This window comes from Aythya ferina (assembly GCF_964211825.1).
Source record: "Aythya ferina genome assembly, chromosome: 10".
NCBI lineage: Eukaryota > Metazoa > Chordata > Aves > Anseriformes > Anatidae > Aythya > Aythya ferina.
Window position 1 is genome coordinate 7,660,413 of NC_140306.1, and position 16,483 is coordinate 7,676,895.

Genomic DNA, 16,483 nt, shown 5'->3' on the forward strand with positions numbered 1-16,483 from the left:
GGCTGCTTCCAACAGCGAGGCGGGAGAACAGCAGCCGCCCCTTCAGCATTTTCTCACTTGCCTTGGTGGCCGAGGGGCTTTGGGTAAGATGAGGACCCTGCTGACTCTTGAATACTCCCAAACCAGAGCGGTCCAGCAGCAGGACCTGGTCTCTCTGGTGAGGTTGCCATGCCTCGCAGGCAGGCAGCGCCTTGGGGGCACAAAGCCTGGTGGGGACGGAGCCATCCGCTGCCATTCTTGTTGACAGGCAAACCAGAATAGGCTCTGGCTCACTTTCTCCGAGCTGCGGAAGGAAGAATGAGCAGAGAAAAGAGTTCATTCAATTGCTTCTGTTTGGCAGCTCTGCAGGACTCTGCGTGCACAGAAAGGGACGTGGCAAGCAAGGAGGTGCCGTTTTTAGACTTACATAAACCAGCCTGCTTGCCATCGAGGCACTCCTCGGGCAGCTCGTGCCACAGAGCCTTACCGGTTGCCCTGCAGTGCGGCTACATTTCAAACATTTCAGGCTCTTAAAATGAGACACGGGTTAAAAATGTCAGTGCTGCCCCTGCCATCACTGACAGAGTCGCACAGCGGAGCCGTGCAGGGACACTGGGCCACTGCGTGCCCAAAATCCCGCTGTGTTTGCTCCGGGCCCCATTCAGTGCTCCAAAACCTAGCTCCACAGTACAGTGCTTCAATACGCCAATTTTTATTTTTCTTAAAAAAATAATTAAAAAAAAATTATCTGCCTACGTATACGCAGTGATGTGTGCATGAGTCAGTGAACGGGCTGAAACAACAGTCTGCAGGGACTCGGCGCCTCTGCTCCAGCCCAGGTGGCCTCAGCCTGCAGCGGCACGGTGGTGGCAGCAGGGTCACCCCAGCGACCCAAGGATCCTATGGGGTCACCCCATCGACCTCAGGGCCCTATGGGATGGGAGGACAGCCCGGGAAGGCTGTGTGCTGCCCCTGCTACACAAGGTACCGCGGTTTCCAAGAGGAAGCAGGCAAAGAGGTAACAGCCTGCCTTACCCCAGATCTTCCTCTCACAGTTTCCCTTTTTGTTGCTCACCGTTTTGTCCAAAAAGAGCATTTCTGAGGGCTGCAAACTGAGCTGCAGAGACACACCTCGGGCTGCCCCAGTCGCCGCCTTGCTCCAAGGCAGCCCTGAGCCCTTGGTCATGGGGCCAGAGATCAGGAAGCACCACGACCCCACTCCTGAAGCCGCCCCTGGCTTGTAGAGGCAGCCCCATCCTGACTGCCTGGGCTCGCCTGCTTGCCCCTCAACCTCTGCTATTAAAAAAAATTAAAAAAATGCATTTTATATACACACATGGATATACAAAAGAAAGCAGCACAGAAATCAAAGCCACCATTTCGGAGGGAGGGAGACCGCAGCGTAACGCTAACAACTTTCGGCAGCTTCCACTGGGGAGTTTAAGCAGCTGCCACGTTAAATAACCAGGAGGAGCCCAAAGTTATCTCCCGGCGGCCCACAGCCGCCCAGAGCCCCCTACACGGGCCGGGGGGAACCGGAGATGGGGGGACCCGTGCGGGACGGGGATTTCGTTGAGCACCGGGGGGATGCCCAGCTCCCGGCCACCCCGTCGGGGCTGGTGGCAGGGGGCAGAGGGTCTGGACGCCCTCCCCACAGCCCCAAACCCCCACCCCGGGCTGCGGCACGGCCCTCGGGAGCCCTCCGGGTCGGGGGTCCGGTTGTCGGGGCCCGGAAGGGGAATCCCGGCCGGTTTTCGATATCAGCACCCCGGGAGGATTTGGGGCTGGGGTCGCCGGATGCGCCTTGTGCCCAAGGTGGAGGTGGGCGCTGGGGTAAAAAAATGGGGGGAGGAAACGCGGGGGGCGCAAGGGATCGGGGAGTCCTGTCGGGACGGGCACCCGGACTCGTTTTTTGGGGGGAAAAAATGAAGAAAAACCTGCAGAAGTGATTACGGGTGCGCTGCGAGCGGCTCTGCGGCACGGTGCTGCCAGGGAAAAGCGGCCCTGGGAGCCTCTCCCTGCCGCAAGTGCCGGGGGGGGAAGCTGGGGGGCGAAGGCTTCCAGCCCAATCCCCCCAAAACCTCCCAGAGCCCCATCCCGAAGCTCCCAGGGCAGTGCTGCGGCTGGGGCAGCCGTCCCAAACCCAGTCATTTCCACCACGCTTGCCGGCACAGCACAAGCGGGATCGCTAGAGACAGCCCCCAGCTGTGCCCAAACCTGCGATTTCAATTAAAACCTGAGCTCCGCCGGGCGGCTCGGAGCCGCCAGCCCAAAGCACGGATGCACCCGGGCACGGGGGGGCTCCCTGCGGGGCCGTGGGAAGGAGGAGGCCCTGGGGCTGCTGCTGGGGGGTCCCCCCCGAGGATCCTCGCCTCTCCCGGGGGTCTGCGAGACCCCCCTGGTCCGGGCCAGAAAGCAGCCGGGCCAAGCATCGGCAGCCCGGGCAGGGCGAGGGCGGCGCGGGGATGCTGGCAGCGAGCTCCCGGCCCCGGCTCTGCAGCCCTCTTTTATCCCGCCCGAAATCATCTCGTTTACAGAAAATATTTGTTTGCACTATTAGTTGGTACTGGAGTTAATTACTCAACGTGTGAGCGGGGAGTAATATGGATAAAAGCAGCCCCAGTGTTTATTGTGTGGGTGAGCTGTTGAGCGGTGCTTGAATAAACTGCAATTAGGGTTAGATAGAGATTAATTAACATGTGAGTGGCAAGGTGTAAAATAGTTCCCAACCCTCCACTCAGTATAATCTGCAGGCGAGGAAAAAGAAGTTTGTGGAGGCTAATTAAATACTTTGCTAAAGCCGGCGAGCCCCGGGAGCGAGCGGGGAGCCCAGCCGCCGCCTGCCCGCTGCCCGGCTCGGCACGGCTCGGCTCGGCACGGCTCGGCCGGGCTCTCCGGCAGCCAAACCCCGGGTGTGCTTCGTGCCGGTGCGCTCGGCATCGCCTCCCCTCCAGCTCCCCAAAAGCGGGGGGGGTTCCCTCGCTGCCCCGCCGGGAGGATGGCGAGGGCCGGGGGTCCCCCTCCCCGGAGCCCACCTGCGGTGGGAGCGCGGCGCAGAAAGGGGGGGGGGGGGCTGCTCCCTCCTCCTTCTCCGTGGCTCCCCCAAATTCCCAAATTAGTTTCGGCAGCGTGTTGTGGTTCGCAGGTGACAAAGCCTGCCTGCAAACAGCCGCCGGCGAGCTGCCCCGGCGGGGAGAGGAGGCGCGGCTTTGTCAGCGCCGCACAAAACCGCCGAATTCCTCCAAACTTTTCTTAGGCGTGCTAGGGAGGCGGAAAAAAAAATAAAATAATAATATATCGGGGCCTTTTCATTGCTTGCTTTACCTCTGGCCAGGCTCAATCTTAAACCCTCCGCTCCCCCGCCTCCCCCGGCTAATCCTCCCCTTTATTTTAGGGACGCACAAAACCAGGTTCACGCAGCGCTATAGTGGCTCCGAGTGAAAGGAGCGAGCGCCCTGAATCGCCGGGGAAAATTGCTCGGGGTGAATGGGGCCAGGAGAGGGGCGGCGGCCGGGCCCCCCCAAAACCCAGGTGGGCACGGGGCTCCCCCAATTACCGCGTCCCCGCAGCTGAGCTGCCTGCGAAGCCTCCCCTCCCGCACCAAGTCGTTTTAATTAGAGGCAGGCAGGGGAGAAACCCCGGCACCCGGGCGCGATAATGCGGAGCCTCCTGTTTGGAGAAGGGGGGGGGGAGCCGGAGGGGGGCACGAAAAGGATGAAAAGGGGACGGGAGATGGGGAAGAGCCGCCCGCCCGCACGGCCGGAGGAGCGGGCAGCTCGCGGGGTGACAAGCCGCAAAACTCCCGATCGCAGCGCTCGGCTGCCTTTTTTTTTTTTTTTTTCTCCCCATTTTCTTTCCTCTTTTTTTTTTTTTTTTTTTTTTTTTTTTTTTTTTTTTTCCAAGAAAACCCAGCCCCGGACTCGACTCCCTCCGCGTTTATTTAAGGCTAATCACCAGCTACCCTGCGAGGGGAGGGGGGTGGAATTAAACTTAGTTTAATTAACATTAATACACTGTCCTAATTAATGGGTTGGCTATTAATTTATACATGCTGGGGAGGCTCGCAGATAAGTGACAATTTATTAATTATCTTCCAGCTCGGTTGCAACGGAGCTGATTGCAGATGGGTTGCCAAAATAACTCGAGCATGGTTGCGTGGTAGTTGCTTTAGGAAAAAAAAAAATCATTCTCCCCCTTCTTAAAAAAAAAAAAATAAAAAATCCTCACGCTCACTCCGAGTGGCTCTTCTAACCCCAGCAAGAACTGGAGCACTCTTTTCCACCCAACTTGTGAATCGCACTTGCCTTCTAATTTGCCACATGCAAAACGATTCCTCTGCTTTGCAAGTTGCTTTTTAAGAAGGGAGAGAGAGAGGGGAAAAAAAAAAAAGAAAGAAAGAAAAAAAAACAGCTCGCACACGAGCGATTTGTGCGTCTTAAACTGGAAGGAAATTGTGCGTGGAGGGGGCGGGGGGGGGCTCCTCTTCCTCTCCCTGCCCCAGCCCACCGCGCTCCAGCCCGGCGCCGGGGCTCGGGGAAGCTCCATGGTGGCATCCCCGTGTCATTCTGCTCCGAGTGACTTCATGTGATGTCAGCCTTAAATGTACGAGACGGGGAGCTGGCGCTCGGGAAGATGTTTGCCGTCAAAATGTGACTGTGGCCGCAGCGCGCTGCTCGGATGCGTCTCGCCGGCGCTAGCCACGGCTAGGTAGGTGAGTGGCCACCGGTCCCGCGGCGACCCCCTGCCCCTCGCCGTGCCCCCCGCCCCGGCGTCTCCCGCAGCCATCGGCGGGGCTGGGCAGGGTGGTAATGCCTGGGGGAGGGTTTTCTTTTCTTTTTTTTTTTTTTTCTTTCCCTTTTCCTTTCCTTCCCCCCCCCCTTTTTTTTTTTTCTTTTAAATACTAACAAGGTCTAGCTCGCATGTTACTTTAGCGCGTTCCGCTTAATGAGCAGTAATCTGGTACCCTACGTGCCATTGTTCTGGGATATGTTCATTTGAATGTAAATAGGGAGGGGGTGCCGGTGGGGGGGGGGGGGGGGGCGGGAGAGGAAGGGGGGGGAAGAACAAGGTGCTTATTAAATTGATTTGTCTCCTGGCTTTTCTGGAATGCAGAGCCGAGCGCAGGAGCGAGCGGCTGCTCACCCCGAGTCCCCGGGCGGCGCAGCGCCATGGCGAGCTCGGGGTCGCTGGAGACGGTCATGCCTTCCTCCTGCCCCCGGCACGACGGCAGGGCCGCCGCCGCTAACCCCTCCAAGAGCCTGGCCTTCTCCATCGAGCGGATCATGGCCAAGACGTCGGAACCCAAGCCGGCCTTCGAGCAGAGGCAAGGCGGCCCGGGGCCGGAGCCGGAGCCGGGCAAGAAGCCGCTGAGCCTGTGCTCGCCCCTGCCCTGCGTGATCCCCATCCCGCCGCTGGGCTACGAGGTGCCCTCCAAGACTCTCCTCAACTACTCGGAGCTGTGGAAGAGCAGCCTGCGGGGCGGCGGGGGGCTCTGCAAAGCCAACTGCGGCGTGTGCTGCAAGGCAGAGCTCGCCCTGGGCCAGCCCAGCGGCCGGCTCATCAAGCCGCAGGTCATCCACCAGGCGGGGGCCGTGCCGGCCGCCCCCCGCTCCCTTTACTACTTCAATTACCTGGACGCCGCGTACCACCCGGCCGACCTGCTGCACGGACAGCTCTTCCCCGCCGGCCTGCTGGGCGCCCCGCCGCCGGGGGGGCTCTCCGCTCACCAGAAGCTTTTCCTGCTGGAAAACGCCAAGCTGGCGGGGCTGGCGGCCGAGAAGCTGCCGCCGCCGCCTCCCCCCCTGGCGCACAAGGAGAGGCTGCCCGGCCACCTGGACCAGGTGATGAAGGAGGCGGCGGAGCGCGGGGGCCCCCCCAAAGGCCACGCCAAGCTGGGAGGCGGCGGGGCGGCGGAGGGCAAGCCCAAGAACTTCACCTGCGAGGTCTGCGGCAAGGTAAAAAGAGGGTTGAAAAGGGTTCCCGGGGGGAGACGAGGCTCCGAGGAGAGGGATACGGGGAGGTGGGAAAGGTGTGTATCCCCCCCCCAGGTCCTAACCTGGCCGTGCCGGCGCTTCCCGCAGGTGTTCAACGCGCACTACAACCTCACCCGCCACATGCCGGTGCACACGGGGGCCAGGCCATTCGTCTGCAAGGTGTGCGGGAAGGGCTTTCGCCAGGCCAGCACCCTGTGCCGGCACAAAATCATCCACACGCAGGTAGGTGGGGGGCAGCCGGGCCTCGGGGGGGGCGGTTACCCCTCCCTCCCAACCCCCTGCACCCCTCCCCGCAGCCCCCTAACGGGCCTCTCGCCCCCCGGTGCAGGAGAAACCCCACAAGTGCAACCAGTGCGGGAAGGCGTTCAACAGGAGCTCCACGCTCAACACCCACATCCGCATCCACGCCGGCTACAAGCCCTTCGTCTGCGAGTTCTGCGGCAAGGGCTTCCACCAGAAAGGTGAGCCGGGCCGAGCCGGGCCGGGCCGGGCCGGGGTCGGGTCCCCTCGCCCATCCTTATGGGGACGAAGCGGGGCGAGCCCTGCCCGGCCGGGGGATGCGAGGGACGCGGGCCGAGCCGCCGCCGCCGCCGTTCCCAATTACTTTCTCCCCGAGCCCCGGGCCGCATCGCCAGGGCCCGCCGGCGGCTCGGCCCTATAAATGCTTTTTAAATGAGAGGTGCCGGGCCCCGGTCCTAATCCCGGGCCCTCCATTTGCCGCGGGTCACCGCGCCGCCCCTGCCCCTCATTTGTGCCGTGCCGGTTGCGCGCTGCCCCGCGGTGATGCGGAGCGGCTTTGACAGGGGGCCGGGGGGGGAGCTGGGGGCCGCTTCCTGCCGCCCCCCCCTCACCTGTGCGCCCGGGCACCCTCGGGTAACCCCCTCGTCCCCCTCTCTCCTCTCCCGCAGGCAACTACAAGAACCACAAGCTGACCCACAGCGGCGAGAAGCAGTACAAGTGCACGATTTGCAACAAAGCCTTCCACCAGATCTATAACTTGACTTTCCACATGCACACCCACAACGACAAGAAGCCCTTCACGTGCGTCACTTGCGGGAAAGGATTTTGCAGAAACTTTGATTTAAAGAAGCACGTCCGAAAGTTGCACGACAGCGTCTCCAGCGCGCCGCCGCCGCCGCCCCGGGACCCTGCGCGCAGCGGGCAGAGCTAAGGGCCCCTCTCGGCCCCGCTCCCCGGGCCAGCACTATTTATCCGAGCCAGCCTTTTGCTTCTGTCTCTTCCCCAGCGAGCTCAGCCGCCGGCAGCCATCGGCCCCGGGCCGCAGCTGTACATACGAGGAGCCCCCCGAGCTGCAGGAGGGGCCGGCGCCAGGACAGCGCTCTTTATACGTGTCTGTAAATCTCCACTTTAAATGTACGCTCGAATAAGTGAGGAATATATCTATATATCTAACCTAGCCCGGGACAATAAACCGGCCCTTCGTAGGTGTCTCATTTCCCTCCTCGGCCCCGGCTCCGAGCCGGGAGCGGGCGGCCCGGCGCTGCCCGGGCCCCCCAGGAGCGGCGGGGAGGGCCGGGGCGCCCCCCGAAGGGCCCGGAGCCCCCCCGAAGGGCCCGGCTCGTTCCGGCGTGTTTCGGCCGCTCCCGAGTGCCCGTCCTTCCCTGCATGCAGATGAAACGATCTCACGCTTGCTTTCCGAGTAATGACCCAAATTAAGAGAGAAAACACAGACCCTTCAAAGCGCATTACATTAATCTAATCACTCCCAGCAGGCCTCAGAAACTCTTTTTGATCAGAATATGGATAATCAAGCACTTGGATTACACTAAATATCCCCTTCTCGGCTCCCCCCTTCCCCTACCTTTAATATGCAAGTGTCTATTCCGGCCACGTCGTTAGGAACAATATTATCCTAGCGGAGAAACGAGACCGGGGTGGCCGGGAGCGTGCGTGCTGCTGGGGCCGGGCTTGCCAATGAAGAGGGGAAGGAGCGAGCCCCAAGTGCCCGGGGACGCCGTGCCGGGAGCTCACCTCTCCCCGCTTCGTTCCGCGGCAGGAGGCGAGGACAAGCGCAGCTCGCCGCCGAGCGCACGGACGGGAGCCGACCCCTCGCACCGCCTTTTGGGATTCGTTACCGGGCGGCGACGCTGGAGCCCAGAGGGCTTGGCTGGCCCCACAGACCACCGCGGGGCTTTCGTCCTTGCTCGGCTTTGGGATTTTGGCGGTGCCAAAAGTTAGAGTTTTGACGCTTCGGGGGCCGGGTGAGGCGCGGGAAGCGATGCGCAGCGAGCCCGGCACCGTGGTACCGTTTGTTGGGGGAAAAAAAAAAAAAAAAAAGAGATTTGGGGAGAGTTTCGGGTTAAAAAGGAATTAAAAAAAAAATAAGCAAGCCCCGTCGCCGTAAGTCACCGCGGTTGGGGACCTGGGAGGGGGCTGATCCATCCCCGAGGAAAGGGGCTGCAGCTCGACCCCAAGCAAAAAGCGGCCGCCGGGACGGAGCGGGGCGTGCGGGGGGCGGCAGCAGCGCCAGGGACCCCCGGGGGGTGCGGGAGGGTCCCAGGGACAGCGGGGCGTCCCCCACCCCCGGGGCTGCGGGACGGGGCCGAAAGCCGAGGAAGAATGCGGTTTTCTTTTTTTTTTTTTTCGGGGTTTTCGCTGGTGTTTGCGGAGCTGTCGGAGGGGCGGCGGGAGCCTCGGCGCAGCTCGGCGCGCTCCAAAGGGCAGCCCCGGCCGGTCCTGGAGGGGGTTTTTTGTCCCCTCGGCCCTCCCGGGGGCGGCGGGCAGAGCTCCCCGGGCCGGCCGGGAGCGGAGGGGGGAGCCCTGCCCGCCCCCCGGCTCCCCGCACACACCCAGGCGGCGGATGGCGGGGGAGGGTGGCTCTGTCAGACACACACACACACGCCAGAGACTCCAATTATCCTCTCCCTCACAAGATGTTTCTGCTGTCCACGACTGCTCACACTTCAGCACTCTTGCCAGCAAGCCTCACTGCGAGCACAAAACCCGCACGCAGCCCCTCTCCCGGCGCCGCAGCCGCGCACACGACAGATTGAGCCGTGCCGGTGCCTCGGGGGGGGCTCAGGGGGGGACGGGGGGCTCGGCACGGCTCGGCTCAGCCCGGCACGGCTCGGCCCGGCTCGCCCAGGTGCGTCCCGGCGGGGCCAGGCACGGCGCCGGGCACTGGGAAGCGACCAAGCCAAAGGCAGCTGCGTTGCCCTTTTCCCTGCACTCCGCTCTCCAAACGTCTGAGCAACCAGTTTGCTGCTAGAAACATGTTAATTGCCAACGGAGCTCATTAAGGCATGCACATGCAAAACACAGCGAGGGAGATTAAATGGACAAAAGCGCAATAATGAACTGTCAACAATCGAACCCATCTACACGACCAGGAGCACTCAAGAATGAGGCATTTAGAGGCAACAAAGGATTGTCTGGGACAGGAAGAAAGGACGACCTAGACTTTTGTTTAGTCAACACAATTGATTACAAATGAGAGATTAACAGGATAGCTTCAGAGTTTTTTTGAAGGAGGCAGAAGAGAAAAGTCCAATTAAGTGCACCGAATGTTAACTACATTGATTTCCACGGCCAGCCCTAGAGAAATTCTCATTAAACCATCCCTGGCGATCCCTTTTGGAAAGTAATTTGTCTCCCTGATGGAGCAGAGAAAGGGAGCCGTGTAAAGAGAAAGAAGCGCTAGTTCTTGGCACAATGAGCTTAGGAGACACACTGGAAAGAGCCAAAGGGGGAGTTAATGAGCATCTGACAAGCCGCTTGGACCCGGGCCTGGAGAGCAGCGCTGAAAAGATGGAATTGGCCAACAACTATTCTTTATATCAAACATAAAAAGGCCAATCTGAAACAGGGCTGCTCAAAGCTGGTGGGGAAGAAAAGAAAGGCCCCCGCCGGGGGGGTGGGGGGGAGAGAGGGAGCGGAGCGCAGGGGCTCAACTGCCCCGCCGGGCCGGGACAGGCGCTGCGGTGTGCCCGTGTCCCCCTACCGCCGAGCGGGGCAGCCCGGCCCCGCGGCCCCCCGGGGCTGTTTGCACAGTCCGGGGCTGTCCCGGCCCCGGCCCGGCTTGGGGACACCGAGGCGGCCGAGCCGGGCCGGGTTTTGGGGGAGTTTTCCCGTGGAGGAAGCGCAGCGGGGCCGGCTCCTGCCGGGGCACCGCGCCCCCGACCCTCCCGTGTAGACACGGCTGGCCCGGGGGCTCTTAAATCAGCTTAGAGCTCGTTAATAACAATTTTGGCTTAAGTCTGTATTGACTTAGCCTTAGGAATGGCTTAGCACTTTCGCTTAAGTCAACACGCCGGCTGAATTGACACATGCCTGCCCCAGCCCAGGTGCCCTCCTCCTCCTGCTTCCAGCCGCGCTCCCCGGGCTTGTCAGCCCCGTGGGTCGCCCACCGGGGTCCCCTGGGGCCTGTCACCCCCCCGTGTCGCCCCCCGGCCCTTTACATTGCACCCCCAGCCCCTGGCACCTCTCTGCTCCCTCCCGCACCTCCAGCTCTCCCCCCCGGCAGGGCTGGGACCAAGACGCCGTCAAAGCGCAGAGAAAGGGAGGGCAGGTCCCAGAGCCCAGCATCGGAATGACAAACCCAAAGCCACAAAACTTGACTTCTCTCCTGCCAAGTTTTGTCAGGCGGAGGCGAAGGGCAGGGAGCAGGGCTACGGCCCCAAATCTCGCCCGTTTGTCCCTCCAGGTTTCGGTTTGGGGATGTGCACCGAGCAGCCGAGCCCCGTCCCCAAATCCCGCGAGGTGTCCGGCACCCTCCTGCCGCCTCCCTCCCCGGCGCCAGTTGCCAAGCTATTTCACAGAAATAGAAGCTTTCTGGTTTATAATCAGCCTCTTCCTTCTGATTCATTATGGTAATGAATTGAGATATTACCAACATTGGATTATCGCGTAACTGAATGAATCCAGCAAAAGCAAGCTGATTACAGAGGAAAACGCCAACCGTACCCAGAAACTTAATAAAAAGAAGCGTCCGAGAAATAGGGCAAAGCACCTCAAGCCGGTTCAGCTCACCCCAAACCCTGTTCCCAACTGATGGGGGGGACGCGACCGTCTCGTTCACACACCGCCCCTTTCCCCTGCGGATTTACGGGTAGGTTTTCCACCTTCCCGGTTACTACTAGGAATGTTTCTCAGGAGTCCAACTTCGCTTGCAAGTCCGTGGGGTTTGCAGCTCACGCCGCCAGCCCGAGCGCCCCAAAACGACCCCCGCGTCCCCCTATTGCCGCGTGAGGCTCTGTGCCTCCAGAGCGACCCCATCCCAAAACCAGAAAACGACAGAGGGCTGCTCTTCCCCCTCCTTCCTCCCTGCCACACAGCCTGCAGCTGTCCTCACGCCGAGAGCCCGACCTGCAGCAGCTCTGTCCCCGCAGCATCCCGGCCTCCGGCAGCTCCCGCCGGGCACCGCTCGGAGCACGGGGGACACCTGCAACATAAATGGGTAAAGAAATGCTAAGCTGGAAACCGAAATTACGTTTCCCAGCACCGCCGTGAGGCAGGTGCTCATTTACCGGGGCTTCAAGCTAGGTATTAGTCAAGGAGACTGTAATTTACTTACAGGACGGTGAAATTTTCTTTTTATTAATTTGCAATATATTTGTAAAATAATCTTACGGCAGCTGGCTCTGCTTGAATCTGTTTCAAAAGTGTGATGTAAATACCGTCTCACACTGTTCTGTAGCCTATTAGGGCTTTCTGGTAGGTGATACGACTGAGAGGAGAAAGAACACCACACATTTATTTTTAAGATCATCATCACTAGTGATAAAACTTATGGGAAGAAACGATCATACGTCCTATTTGTATGCAGTAATGACAAACGTATGCAAAGTAACTCAAACGAAAAAGATGCAGTTGGGAGGAAACATACACCGCAGATGCAGTTTAGGGCATTTTAAAGAGCTATTTCAACCATGTTTCAAAGAAGTAGCAAATTCCCAAATTAAATCACCCTATTTACTGCAAAGACAAAGAGCTCACCCAGCAGGAGAATTCCCCAAATAACCTTTCTTCCCCCCCTTCTCCCTACCTATATTTCCTTTGCAAGGGCTTAAAATTTCTCTCTATCCATATCTTGCTAGTAATCACGTATTTGGAGCAATTTAGCACACGGTTATCGTGAAACAATAGGAAGAGCGCAAATAATCCACCGAGGATTTATTACGTTTCAATTTTAAGCGATAAACTTCTGGGATTCTAATCTTCACTCAGCAGATTAATATTTCAGATCAGTGTCACAGGAAAATGACGGAAAATAAACAGCACACCTAAGCAATGCAGCTACCACCGGCGGACTCGCTGTCCACACACTTGGCTCCAGCGAGTACCAATTCACACACAACTTGTCCGTGCAATCTAACACCAAAATCCAGGAGTCGGTGAATACAAGATCAAAGCTTTATTTCAGCCGTAACACGTTATAGCAATGGATAATAATCCTTGAGCAAACAGAGTATTACAGTAATGAAGATCTTAGCATTACAAATATGTTAAAACAGCTTGCATTTGGGGTGGTATTTAAGGTCAAGTTGTATCTGAACACAACTATTAAAATATTATGAAACTTACCATTATGGAGTAAATAATGTTTTCTTTCAGACATAACCTCTCAAACTACATCCCATTTAATATTTTGTCTTATTTTTCAGTATCAACAAGCTCAAATTGAGCACCTACATCCCTGACTACACAATGTGAATGAAAAAGGAAGGAGGAACCATAAACTCATCTTTAATCTAGCCCCCAACTCCTGTGAAAACATGACCTCGAATAAATGCATTCAAGAGGATACTCCAGTAAGTGTCAAATATCGTGTCTCTAAGCCCTTCTATTTCATATATACTCTCAAATGAAATTAATAGGCTTCAGAAAGATTCTGTGGAGTAAGAAATTTCTTATCCTAGGGAAAACTAACATGCCTTCTGCTACTGCCCCCACAGCCAGAATAACTGAGAAAGCAAAAGCTGGGGAATGTGATGGTAGAGGTGACAAGATGGGTGAACAGGCTGTGCTCCTAGGCTAGTACGGTGGTTACTCATCTGCGCATAAACCTAAAAAAGGGTGATTAATTAGCTCTTCTTCTAAGATACTCGAGCATTAACTTACATAAAGGCAAAGCCATTTATTTCCCCCACTGCTCCTCTCTCAATTGCTTTCCCCCACCCACCAGGAGAGCACGACAAGCAAGAGGCAGGACCACTGCAGCTTATGCACACATACACACTTTAGCACAAAAGGGCAAGCAGCAAGTCAAGAATACGGAGTAACGGGTTATGTTATAAAGGAAAAAACATGCACCCAAGAATGGGTAGGAAACTACATATGATTAAAAACAAACAAACTGGGACGAGGTGGGAGATAACTGCACTGAATTTGTATTTTTGAAGTAACAGCTTTGACTCAGTGAAGGATACCCATTCAAGATCTCGTTTAATGCCACTATTAAACCATATTGGTATCAGTTTTTTGTTCTGTTGCTTTGGGTTTAAACACGCTTAAGCTAACATTAAGGTGCTTTCTCAATTTTGTATCTATACAAAAGGCAGGTGGCAAGCTAGCTCAGTCACAGTAGAAGTTGTAGTAGAAGTTGTGCACTTGACAGATGTAACGGGAGACACCACATAATTATGCACCCTGCTGCTGCTTGCCCCAAGGTCTGTGACTAATCAGGACACAAGCTTCTACCTTAGCGGCTCTGCTGTATGCCTCCATGCCCTACTACGTTGCTGCTTTAGTCATATAAAATTGCATTTATTTCACTCAGCAGCATTTCGCTTTTCTGGGCATGTTCCTATATAATTTTCATTGCACTACCTGTCCTATTGCTTCTACAACTATAGCACAGAGGAAAAAATAATTTCCTTCTTTGAACAGAAGACAATTTGATTTTCATCTTCACCTCTCAGCCCAATACAACAAAAAATATCAAATACAGTATTGATTATCTAATAACGTTTGATACAATTACCTTCAAAGCACACTTGCGACTAAGGAAAGCGTTTGTCTTCACTTTCACAGCAGTTAAACAGAGGCACAGCAGCCAGACCAACTCTGCCTGCAGGTGCCTTCCACTGCACACCATAAAATCCTCCTGCACCCAGCTGCCATGCTCCCACAGCCCACACTTTGCTTTCCTTCCATGGGAAAATCAAAAGCAGCAAGGAGATGCAAGCATCTGCATTGTGTCCCAGTGTTTAGGCGGAGCCCAAAGAGATAAAGACCCAGATTATTCACATGTAGAAAGTACTTAGGGGCCCAGATTTTAGTTTAAGCGATTTCCCTTTGGATGTGAAGACCGGGATGAGTCCCAGTCTTTGTCAGCAAGTAACTGCTCACCCATCCCTTTTCTGGGAGGGGGGCACTGCGTGTGCTTTATCCTTCTTGTCTGCTCAACTGGCTCCAATTATTTCCTTTTTAAATTTGAGCTCTGTAAGTCTGAGATACATTCCCGCTAAATCAGACCGAGTACCACATTGTGATCTTACAGAAGAAAATATTACCAAGTTGTCTTTGTGACAGAACACTGAGTAGGTATAAAATTGCAATGGTCTCTCTGCCAGGTTTTTTTAAGCTCTCTGCTTGTAAGATGAAAGCCTAATTTGATATTTTTGTAGTTATATAACAGTTCTAATATTTTGTGACATTTTGTATTGTGACACTATAGATGAAATTGTCATCGGACTGACACCCTTTACTGTTTATTCCTTAATTACAACTGTTAACAACACTGCAGAGAAGCGTGCTAATCTGCCATCACATATTATGAAAACAACGTTATTGTTACAAACACCAACACCCACTCAACAGGATATTTCTAAGATGGCAGTTTCTGTAAAAACTTATCAGTTTAATGGACACTTCAATAGAAAAGTTTTAAATGAACTCTTAATATTCCCGTTGAAAATGTAAAATCATTTTTATATCAGAGATGAAGTTTTTATTTATTTATTTTCGTGTGAGTGATACTTCAGCTAATTTAAATTCAGACAAAACTGAGTGCCTACTTTCAGGAAGATCACTGGCTGCAGATGTTGGTCCTTCAAGGCTACCCAGACTTCCTATAGTTTCCAGCTGGAAGTCTGTTCTCCAGCTCTGACTGGACCATGAACTCCCCACCACCTGCTAATCAGTGAATAATTCAATTATGTTTAATTAAGTGAACACAGTTTTTAGTGCATAGATCTGAAGCAATCTGGACACTTATTAATGTTGCTAAAAACTACCTCAGTTTCAAGAAGTCCTTCAAACATCCCTAGTATAAAAATAATCTGCATCTCTGAGCCTAGTAAAATTAGTAATTACTACACATTGATACCCTCAGACACTGGCAAATGTCTTTTTTTTTTTTTCCCCTTCCTTTTCCAGGTCGGAAGGTAGGAGAACGTTGTGTGTAAGATTAAAATTTTGCATTAAGAACCTCAGCTGGAATCTGTTAAAGATTTTTTTTTTTCCCTAGACATCCTTTGCTTCAGAAGGGTGCAGTTCCTTCAGGCCAAGTCACACACCCAGAAGAATCTTCCACTGAACTGGTACTTTAAAAAGCACACATGCATGAATAGTGAAAGCTGCATAGAGTCAGCTGACTGTACAGTCAGAACTCACCAATACTGCACCTCTGTAGGAGGATGCTGAGGAGCAGTTCAGTGGCTGAGAAAGAAAGTGTTATCTCCGAGACTTCTATACGCTTGGGTTTTTTGACACTTGCTGCAGGCTACCTTTCTGCTTGCTTCTTTCAAACTTTTCATGCCTAAGTAAGAGATCTCACTTATAGATTGTCAACATAAAGAAAATAGCACTAAGAGCAGCCTAGGAGTAGCAAAAAATAGCCTAGATATTTGTTTACTTTTTCTTGTCTTTAACAACCCATTAGACAGGAAATATAAAGTAGGCAGCAAGAGGCTGGGAAAAGCAGAAACGGTTACTGGAGCAAGCTGTAGAAGCAACGAAAGTAGCAATTGCAAAAAAATCAGGGAAAGCAAAAAGCACAAATTCAAGGTGTTCTTTCTACATCTGCTGCCATGAAGGTTTTTACACAGATTTCTAGTGCTAAACTGGGACTACTCTGACGCAAAGAGCCTGCCTCCCCTGTTAACAGTGAATTCCTCCCTTCTCCTTGATCCACAAAGAGGCACACAGCACAGATGACTAGAGTGAGGAAAGATAATGTATGAATTTGTCTTTACTTCTCACACTTATGCGGAAAAACAGAGGGTTACAAATAACCTAAGACTTTTCTTACACTGAGAAGTAATCACTTCAGTGCGTTTCTTAACCAGTGTTTCTCACTTTTGATTTTAAAGTCCCTTCATGAAGGATTGCTTCTCTCGTTGTAAGGAATGCTAGTCTAAGCTCTCCTAAAGCAAAAATAACACTGTTTAAATGTAAAGTGTTAGGCATGAGACAAAAGCAAACTCTCCAATGTACCTCATTTTCATTTCATAATGAATGTACATTACAATTTAGTGATATGTTTTATTATATAACCTGGACAATCTTGCACCACTTCAGCAGGAAGTTACAAAACAAAGTCAGAGTGT

At 54.5% G+C, this 16,483-nt stretch overlaps 1 protein-coding gene across 4 annotated transcripts; it reads left to right on the forward strand.

The window, feature by feature from the left end:
* The first annotated feature begins 3,343 nt into the window (after nucleotides 1-3,343).
* Nucleotides 3,344-7,385, forward strand: FEZF2 (FEZ family zinc finger 2). Of its 4 annotated transcripts, XM_084530354.1 has the most exons (6): nucleotides 3,344-3,510; nucleotides 4,574-4,686; nucleotides 5,092-5,933; nucleotides 6,060-6,194; nucleotides 6,301-6,433; nucleotides 6,881-7,385. In XM_084530354.1, exons 3-6 carry the CDS (start codon nucleotides 5,148-5,150, stop codon nucleotides 7,141-7,143), a joined length of 1,317 nt encoding a protein of 438 aa, XP_084386480.1. In that variant the 5' UTR covers nucleotides 3,344-3,510; nucleotides 4,574-4,686; nucleotides 5,092-5,147; the 3' UTR covers nucleotides 7,144-7,385. The 4 variants fall into 4 exon arrangements, with proteins under 4 accessions (XP_084386480.1, XP_084386479.1, XP_084386478.1 ...); XM_084530353.1 differs by lacking the exon at nucleotides 3,344-3,510 and having other exon boundaries at nucleotides 4,404-4,690; XM_084530352.1 differs by lacking the exon at nucleotides 3,344-3,510 and having other exon boundaries at nucleotides 4,404-4,686.
* Nucleotides 7,386-16,483: the final 9,098 nt, after the last annotated feature.

Bases quoted from the DNA above. Each gene is read 5' to 3' on its own strand.
- FEZF2 (XM_084530354.1), top strand. From the start codon at position 5,148: ATGGCGAGCTCGGGGTCGCTGGAGACGGTCATGCCTTCCTCCTGCCCC. The intron at 5,934-6,059 runs GTAAAAAGAGGG...CGCTTCCCGCAG, and splicing joins CCTGCGAGGTCTGCGGCAAG to GTGTTCAACGCGCACTACAA. The intron at 6,195-6,300 runs GTAGGTGGGGGG...CCCCCGGTGCAG, and splicing joins ACAAAATCATCCACACGCAG to GAGAAACCCCACAAGTGCAA.